Below are 8,158 nucleotides of genomic sequence, written 5' to 3' on the forward strand. Positions count from 1 at the left end.
AAATAGGTAAAACAAATTTTTACCCAGATCTGCTTAGTAACTCTTAATTTATGGCCTTTTTTTTTTTTTTTTTTTTTTTTTCAGAGACCTTGCAGCTGCTATAGATCGAATGGACAAGTATAATTTTGATACAATGATTTATGTGGTAAGTAGTCACGATAAAAAAACAAAGGCTTATGATCTCTACCTCATGAAAACTGCAAACATAGAAATTATATGCCATGTTGAAAAACTGGAAAAATAATTTTGTCAAAATTTAAAAGGAATTCAGTGTTAAGTTTATTTAAAGTGGCAACCACTATGTTAAAAAAAAAACTTAAAAGTGAAAACATTTATATTGCTTTATAAAAAAAAAAATAAACCCAAATCAGGAAAATGGTTATGTGAAATGAATATGTAGAGGTTACCATAATGTACTTTTTTTAAAAATAACTTTTTATTTTAAATAATTAAGACTCACAAGTCGTAAAATAGTACAGAGTTTCCGTGGACCCTTCACCCAGCCCTCACCAAAGATAATATCTTAAATAACCATAGTACTTTATCTATACCAGGAAACTGACATTGGTAAAGGTCTTAGTTAAATTCTACTCATTTGGGGCACGTGGGTGGCTCAGTTAAGTGTCTGACTCTTGATTTTGGCTCAGGTCACGATCTCAAGGTCCTGAGATTGAGCCCTGCATCAGGCTCTGCCAATTCTCTCCCACACTCTCTCCCTTTGCCCTTCCCACCACTTAACAGTGTCTGTTCTCTAACTCTCTAAAATAAATAAATAAAATCTTTAAAAAACAAAAATTCCACCAACTTTTGTGTGTGGGCCTAGATACGTTGGAGGGGCAGGTTGTGAAATTGTATCATTTCTAGATCATGTAACCATCATAACATTCAGAATAGACAACAATTCCATTATGAAAGAAACTCCTTCTTGGCAACCACTTAATAATTACCCCTTACACCCTGCCCTAATCCCCTACCCAACCATTGCTCTCTTCTCCATCACTATAGTGTTGTCACTTTGAAAATGTTATATAAATGGAATCACAGCAGGTAATGTTTTGAGATTGGCTTTTTTAATCCAGCATGTTGAGATCTCCCTTGAGATCCACCCAAGCTGTTATGTGCATCAGTAGTTTGTTCCTTTTATTGCTGAGAGTTATTCTGGTCTCTTCTTCCCTTTCCTTCCTCTCCATGCACAATCTCCCTTTCCCCTAAGAAAAAAAGTTGTCATTAAATATCTTATTAGAACTGAGCTTTATCCTCCTTCTTGGAGATAAAGGTCATGATAGCTGAAGGAGAAAGAATTTAAATAGAATACTCAGAAGATGAAAGTTCATCTTTCCTCCTGACTCGGTAGAGTGCTGCAGTTCTTCACTTGTAGAGCACTCAGCTTAGACCCTCTTCTACTGATATATTCTTTGTGTACTTATTTAAAATACATCAGTTGACAATGACTATAGTGTGTCAGAACTCAAATATTTGGATTTATGCCCCACCTATTTTTGTGGGTTAACTTATCACTGTTACTTTAATATTTTTAGGGGTACGCCTGGGTGGCTCAGTTGGTTAAGTGTCTACTTTCTGTTAACTTATGATTCCAGGGTCCTGGGATCAAGTCCCATATTGGGCCACTTACTCGGCAGGAAGCCTGCTTCTCCCTCTCCCTCTGCCTGCCGCTCCCCCTGCTTGTGCTCGCTCGCTCTCTCTGTCAAATAAATAAAATCTTTTTAAAATAAATAATATTTTTTTTTCCCAAGACAGATAAAGGGCAAAAAAAGCATTTTCAGCAAGTGTTCCAAATGCTTCAGATCATGGGATATGACTGGGCAGAAAGGTAATGTCTGCACGGTTCATAACTGTCTGCTCAAGATCATTAAGGGTTTGTTAGGTCAGCCAAATCCCAAAAATATACCAAGTTGTTAAAGGTCATCGTTCAGATTTCACTTTATTTCAAGGTATAAGGGTAGAAAAGCAGATTTTTTTTTTTACATTTATGTCCTGGTTATGTTTCTAAGTTATAAATATTTAATAAAAGTGTCTTTATTAGACATCTGCCTCTCAGTGGCTTTCCAAAATTCTCAATTCCTCCTTTTTCTCACAAAGGCAACTGGTAACTTAATCCCATCTCAGAGCTCTGTAAAATGAAGCTGTGTGTTTAACATCTTTTGTGACATATAACAAATCACATCGCATTTCAGTTTATCAATTTGAAAAGCTCCTCTCTGAGAGTTCAAGTTCAGACTAGTCCCTGAAAGGCTGTGATTATATACTGATCTCAGGTCTTTTCTCTTCCATGTCAGGTGCCAGCACGTGCCCTTTGGAGTGGTGCAGGGAATGAAGACTCGAAAAGGAGATGTTACTTTTCTGGAAGATGTTCTAAATGAGATTCGATTAAGGATGCTGCAGAACATGGCTTCTCTTAAGAGTGAATTCACTTTATTGTTACAGTCATAACTTAACATGTCACTTGTATGTTTTGTGGGACTTTTGTGCAGTATGATTTATTTTGACCATTCCTCTGTTCATTTTCACCAACCTTGTCAAAATAGCCTGCACTAATGAGAGATGTGAGGGTTTTAGACTTAAACTGAATGACACCATTCATTCAGTTCAGTAATCTGAATTGATGACCCTAGGCCTCTTCAAGGACAGCCTCCGCTTTGTCATCCCACTGTTGGAGTGGTTACGCAGAATTCTCATGTTATGTAATAGGAAACAGGTCACAAATACATATGGTTCTGTTTAACCTTAGAAAAGGAAGTGCTAGCATTATCTAATATCTCCTGAGGGATATTTGTGAGAAAAGTGAATTCATGTTTCTTTCCTTTTAATGTAGGAAGGTAATGTCTTTATCCAAGGTAAATTAGTCCAAATTAGGAAAGTAAATTGCCACCGTGAACCCATTTGTTCTTTTTACTGGCAGCAGACATTTTTGGAAGATTGTATCAGAATCCCTGATTCTGTACAGTTTCGTGCAAGTTAAAGATAGCTGCCTTTGTCCGTTCCAGCTACCAAAGTACTGGAGAACCCACAGGAAACTGCAGAGAGGGTCGGACTTGCTGCACTCATTATTCAGGTCTGTTAAGACTGCCTCCTGTGAGACCCTCTTGTTTGGCACTAGAACAAACCCCAGCACTAAAAATTTACTCTTGTCATTCTAGGACTTCAAAGGTTTACTCTTATCTGATTATCAGTTCAGCTGGGATCGTGTTTTCCAGAGTCGTGGGGACACAGGAGTCTTCCTGCAGTACACACATGCCCGCCTCCACAGGTGAAAGCCATCTGTAGCGCAACGCTGAGCCCCTCCAGTCCTCCCCAGGGTGGGGCTGGCTGGCATGCTCCTAAGATCAAAGGTCCTGTTTACTGGGCTTCTCTAGTATCTCCTACCCAAAATTAGTTAGAAGTTCAGGGAACCACCTGTTAGGTTTGGTTTTTAAGATATTTCTTGAGCACATCTGTAAGAGTTGCTTTTATGTTTATTACCTTATTTAGAACTCAGAACAATGCTTCCAAAGAATATACTCCCATTTTTAGAGGAAGAAATAGATTAGGAAAAATTGAAGCATTTTGACAAACTTGCAATTTTATGTCCTTAGGCGACTTGTTTAATCCTTTGTTGTTTTTAAACTTTTGATAACAGTTTGGAAGAGACTTTTGGATGTGGTTATCTAAATGATTTCAACACTGCTTGTTTACAAGAGCCACAGTCTGTTTCCATTCTCCAGCATCTTCTCAGGTATGATTTTTCTAGTATTATGAAGTCTGCACACACTTAGTAAAATGACTTTTGGTGGTTTGCTGACCACTGGAGTAAATAATCCAGTAACTAGGTACTGCCTCCCTGCCACCAGACAGCAGTTTCCTGAAGGTATGGCTGAAAAGTGATTGATTACCTGCCCTTGAGGGCAGACAAAAGAGGACACAGTCAAAATCAGTCCTTGGGACTTAAAAATACCACCGCTGAATCAGTTCAGGAGCCTGACACCCTCTATGTCATGATATGAGAATAGAAAGCCTGGTAAAAGCATAAACTTGTGTTTGGGAAGAGATCGTCTTCTCCTCACCCTCCTTTATAAGTGAAGAAAAACTTCTGCCTGTGTGCAGCTTCTGTGAAACTATAAGTCCTTCATTTGCCTCAGGGTTTCAATTCACAGTCTCAAATAAATATCTACTTGATGCCCCAACACTGGGCAAGAGACCACACCTCTGAGCTCTCACAAGCATTGTTGGTGAAGCCAGACTTGTCAAGAGATATTAGTCTCTGGAGAGGATGTAGGTAATTAATAAGGCAGTTTTCTCTGATTGTCACACAGTGGTCAGTGGCTCCTTCCTGGGATCAGAGGAGTCAGTTTTCTCACATTTGGCTAATTTGTTAGAAAAAATAACTTGGTTTTCTTGGCATTAAAGGTAGTAGTTTTTGCTAGATTATGTTCCTAAACATGGCTGTAGGCTTTTTACATTCAATTAACAGCCATGGTTTGAGTCCTTGTTCTGGTGTAGGCCTAAGGGATATCAAAATGATTCCTTGCCATCAAGGAATTTGTAAGAAAGAAAAATGTGCCTTTACATTTAAATGCACACAAGGTCTTTTTTCATATACCTTCTACTCTTTTTTGAGAGCAAGAGCGTACCTAGGGGCAGAGGGAGGAGAGCGAGAGAGAAATTTAAGCAGAGTCTCACATGGGGCTCAGTCTCACAACCCCAAGATCATGACCTGAGCCAAAATCAAGGGTCCACCCAGGCATCCCTATACCTTCTAGTCTTAATGATGTACATTATTACATCCTTACATTATTACAGTCCTCCTCAGCCAACTGCTCCTGTCATGTTTCTTTTAGGTTCGACGAGGTACTTTATAGATCATCTCAGGACCTTCAACCCAGGCACATTGTCAGTTACCTTCTAACTCTAAGGTATTTTATAACCTTGCTGTTTTCAGTTATTAAAGACAACGGAGACCTGATCTAACAAAGGACCTTTTTCTAAAATTTTCCTATAAACACACCCCTTGGCCTAAAAAGTGAGATGCCTTAAATTACAGGAATTCTTGCTTCATTTTTTCAAATCAGCAGTTAATGTTCATTTATTCATTAAGTGATAAAAGGTACAGTCACTACAGTCTAGTGACAGGAACCAACAGCTTCGTCACAGGTAGTAATGTAAGAGTGCATATGTGTTAGGACAGAGTGGACATAAGAGACAATGTTAGGGCACTCAGCCCAGCCTTGATGGATAATAGAGAGCTTCTTGGAGAGGAGTCGATATTAATTGGGAGAAGCAAGGTGGCAGAAAAGGAAGAAAAAGAACATCATACATTAAAGGAACTATAAGCATAGTCCCAGGGTGAGAAATGATTGTATAAATTCCTTTTTGCATGTATTAAGGCATTTCAGCTTATTTTCAGGGCAGTGGAGCCCATAAAAAGATTTTAAACAGACACACAGAAAAAAATCAGTCAGCTAGAGGGTAGAAAATGAATTGGAAGGCAAATCAGTGACACTTTAACAGGAATTACATGGTAACTGTTTCAGAAATTCTGAATAGAGGTTGAGTATCTTCTAGAGCAACACCTATATCTTTCCTGTATGTTAAAATCTATTTAAGAAAAGAACTACTTGCTTTTACTCAAGATTTACTGAAATCAGATTGGTAGTTTTCTTGATTATCCTTTTTTATCTCTTCCCCAGATTTAAATAATTTTTTTTCCTTTAAATTCTACCTAGAGAAAAAGAAGCGAGAAAGTCTTATTAAAGTTAATCATTGAAATGAATTTCATAAGCATTTCTCTGGCATATTCTATTTGCTGCTATACCTAAACAGAAAAGATACTTTAGCGGAGAGTGGCCAGTATGCATGCAGTGGATTACTAGTTTTTACCTCACCTTTTCACTGTACAGAGGGGGAGAGTCCAGATGATGTGAAACTTTTCATGCTAAAAGGTGTCTAAATGAGCAAAACTAATTTTTAGAAAGGAATCCCCTATCTCTATGAAGCAGTGAGATTGTAACTTTAAGAACTTGACATGTTAACAACCGAAATCTAAAGTTTTAGTTTAATGTGTTTTACCTACCCTGCTACAGAAAAGCAGTGAATTCAAGTCTTAACTTCTAGTATTGGACACAACTTTTAATGGTTCTATGCTTTGATTTAAGTTGAGGCTATAAGATACCAACCTTCTATGTTACAAAAGGAAATATCTACTGGTCTTCATCACGACTTCTTTCTTCCCATTTCAGTCATCTTGCAGGTATGGCACACAAGACATTGTATGTGAAAGACGGTCCTCCCGAAGTGGCTGGGGTATGTTAAGTGGTTTCTATGTAATCTCTAGCATCCTCCGATTAATATTATTGAGTCAGTCTTGTAAATGTTTCTAACATAGCATCTTGTGGTTCAGCTACAGCAGTGTACTTTAGACTCAGGTAGTAATTAGAATTGGGCTATAACAATCAGTGTTTATATACTTTCCAACATTGAATTATGAAATGCATCTTCCTACCTCAAGTGTTAAAGTGAGGAGTTTCCCTTATCTGAAGCTGTACTTCAGATAATATAATGATACTGTTCACTCCCACTCCCCAGCTCTTGGATACCAGTCATACCATAAGGAATTTGTCTTCCCTTACAGACAGCAAACCCTAGGACTCTGAGATACTGTTCCTACTTTAAATTAGAAGGAAGAATTACTTTTAAAAATGTTCTTTATTCACTTAGAGTTAGCCTGTTGTTAAATTGAACATTCATTCTTTGTTTTATTTTGTAGGCCAGACTTCATCTTTTCAGAGCTGTGCGTTCTGTCCTAGCCAATGGAATGAAACTTCTTGGAATAACACCTGTATGTAGGATGTAATTTCTAATTAAAATAGCTTCTAAATACTAAGTGAATTCTAGTTATCTATTCTTATATGCCTTGTTTAGAATTTAAACTGTTATTCTGTATCAGAATCTGTATTTTAGTAAGCCTAAGTGATTTATCAACTTATTAAATCATTATCTAAGAAAAATCATTTTAGTTCCCTCCTGGTCAATAGGTACTACACAGAGTTTTGTAAAACTAAGATCTAAAATTCACTGTGGTCTACTGGAGATAAAAGACTAGACCTTAAGCTCCAGGGCTACATTTTCACAGCATCATTCTTCTAGAAAGTGTTCTTATAACTGAGATTATCTCATGTTTGCATCAGATCAAATTGATAAAAGCAATTTCGATTTCTTACAATAACGGATAGTTCTGAATCAATTTAGGGAGACCAGAATTAAGCCTTTTAAAGCCTTTTTGCCAATACAGCTGACAACCACTCCCAGAGAACAGATCTCATGCTTATTCTCCATTGATCTGTACAGGTAACTCTTACTGCATGAACTTGGGAACTAAATAGAGTTGAGTAATAAAGAATTACTTGTATGCATATTGTACTAGGATCTTTTTGTAAAAATTAGTCTATTAGTTAAACCATAATTTGAAATGGAGTTTCTTAAACCATTTCTTCCATATACCTGCATATTGGTCAAGGATGTTTTGTGTAATTTGTTTAGGTAACAAAAGTGGGATGCTATCATTTATCCTAAATGTTGCTACTAGAAGTCTTTTGAATACTAGTGACAATTTACTTTTACAAACAGAGAAACAAATTAGCATGAACCAAAGCTTCTCCAGTTGAATGAACATACTTTTATATTGGCAAGTATGGTATACCTTCTTAGTCCTGGAAAAGATTCATCCATGTTAAAAGTAAGTTAGCTTCCAGATTACTAATTTTTACTTAAAGTATCATTAATATTTCCTTAGCACAAACCAGCCATGGAATAAAATGTGCAATTCCTAAATCCTTCACATTTGGAGAGATGTTCCCCTTCCCAGATCTGTGGTAGCCTCCTTAGGATTTGAATCTTGAGTGAAATGATACAGGGACAGTAATGGGTAGAGTCTGGTCTTTCCAAAAGCAGCTCCCTAAAAAGAGCCCTACTACTGCCCTGACTGTAGACCTTATAAACTTTTTTTTTTTTTTTTTTTTTTTTTGCTTAGGGCTAGCCAAGACTTGGTTTTTATGCAAAGAACCCTAAAATTCTAACATAGAAAAAATGAAAAATTTGGTATTTTGAGTTTTTTACATTTTGCATTATCTTACGGGTTATAATCAATACAAAAAGTGATCATAGA

At 37.0% G+C, this 8,158-nt stretch overlaps 1 protein-coding gene across 7 annotated transcripts in view; it reads left to right on the plus strand.

The window, feature by feature from the left end:
- The window catches only part of RARS2 (arginyl-tRNA synthetase 2, mitochondrial), a 53,153-nt gene extending 46,276 nt beyond the window's left edge, over positions 1-6,877 (plus strand). For all 7 annotated transcript variants that reach the window (XM_077903128.1, XM_077903125.1, XM_077903123.1 and 4 more), the window contains 9 exons: positions 85-145; positions 1,755-1,831; positions 2,298-2,422; positions 3,006-3,073; positions 3,159-3,268; positions 3,638-3,733; positions 4,836-4,910; positions 6,234-6,297; positions 6,761-6,877. In XM_077903128.1, the coding sequence (XP_077759254.1) occupies positions 85-145; positions 1,755-1,831; positions 2,298-2,422; positions 3,006-3,073; positions 3,159-3,268; positions 3,638-3,733; positions 4,836-4,910; positions 6,234-6,297; positions 6,761-6,847 (763 nt within the window). In that variant the 3' untranslated portion in view covers positions 6,848-6,877. The remainder of the gene's footprint in view (positions 1-84; positions 146-1,754; positions 1,832-2,297; positions 2,423-3,005; positions 3,074-3,158; positions 3,269-3,637; positions 3,734-4,835; positions 4,911-6,233; positions 6,298-6,760) is intronic.
- The last annotated feature ends 1,281 nt before the right edge of the window (positions 6,878-8,158 follow it).

This window comes from Canis aureus, chromosome 7 (genome assembly GCF_053574225.1).
Source record: "Canis aureus isolate CA01 chromosome 7, VMU_Caureus_v.1.0, whole genome shotgun sequence".
Lineage (NCBI taxonomy): Eukaryota > Metazoa > Chordata > Mammalia > Carnivora > Canidae > Canis > Canis aureus.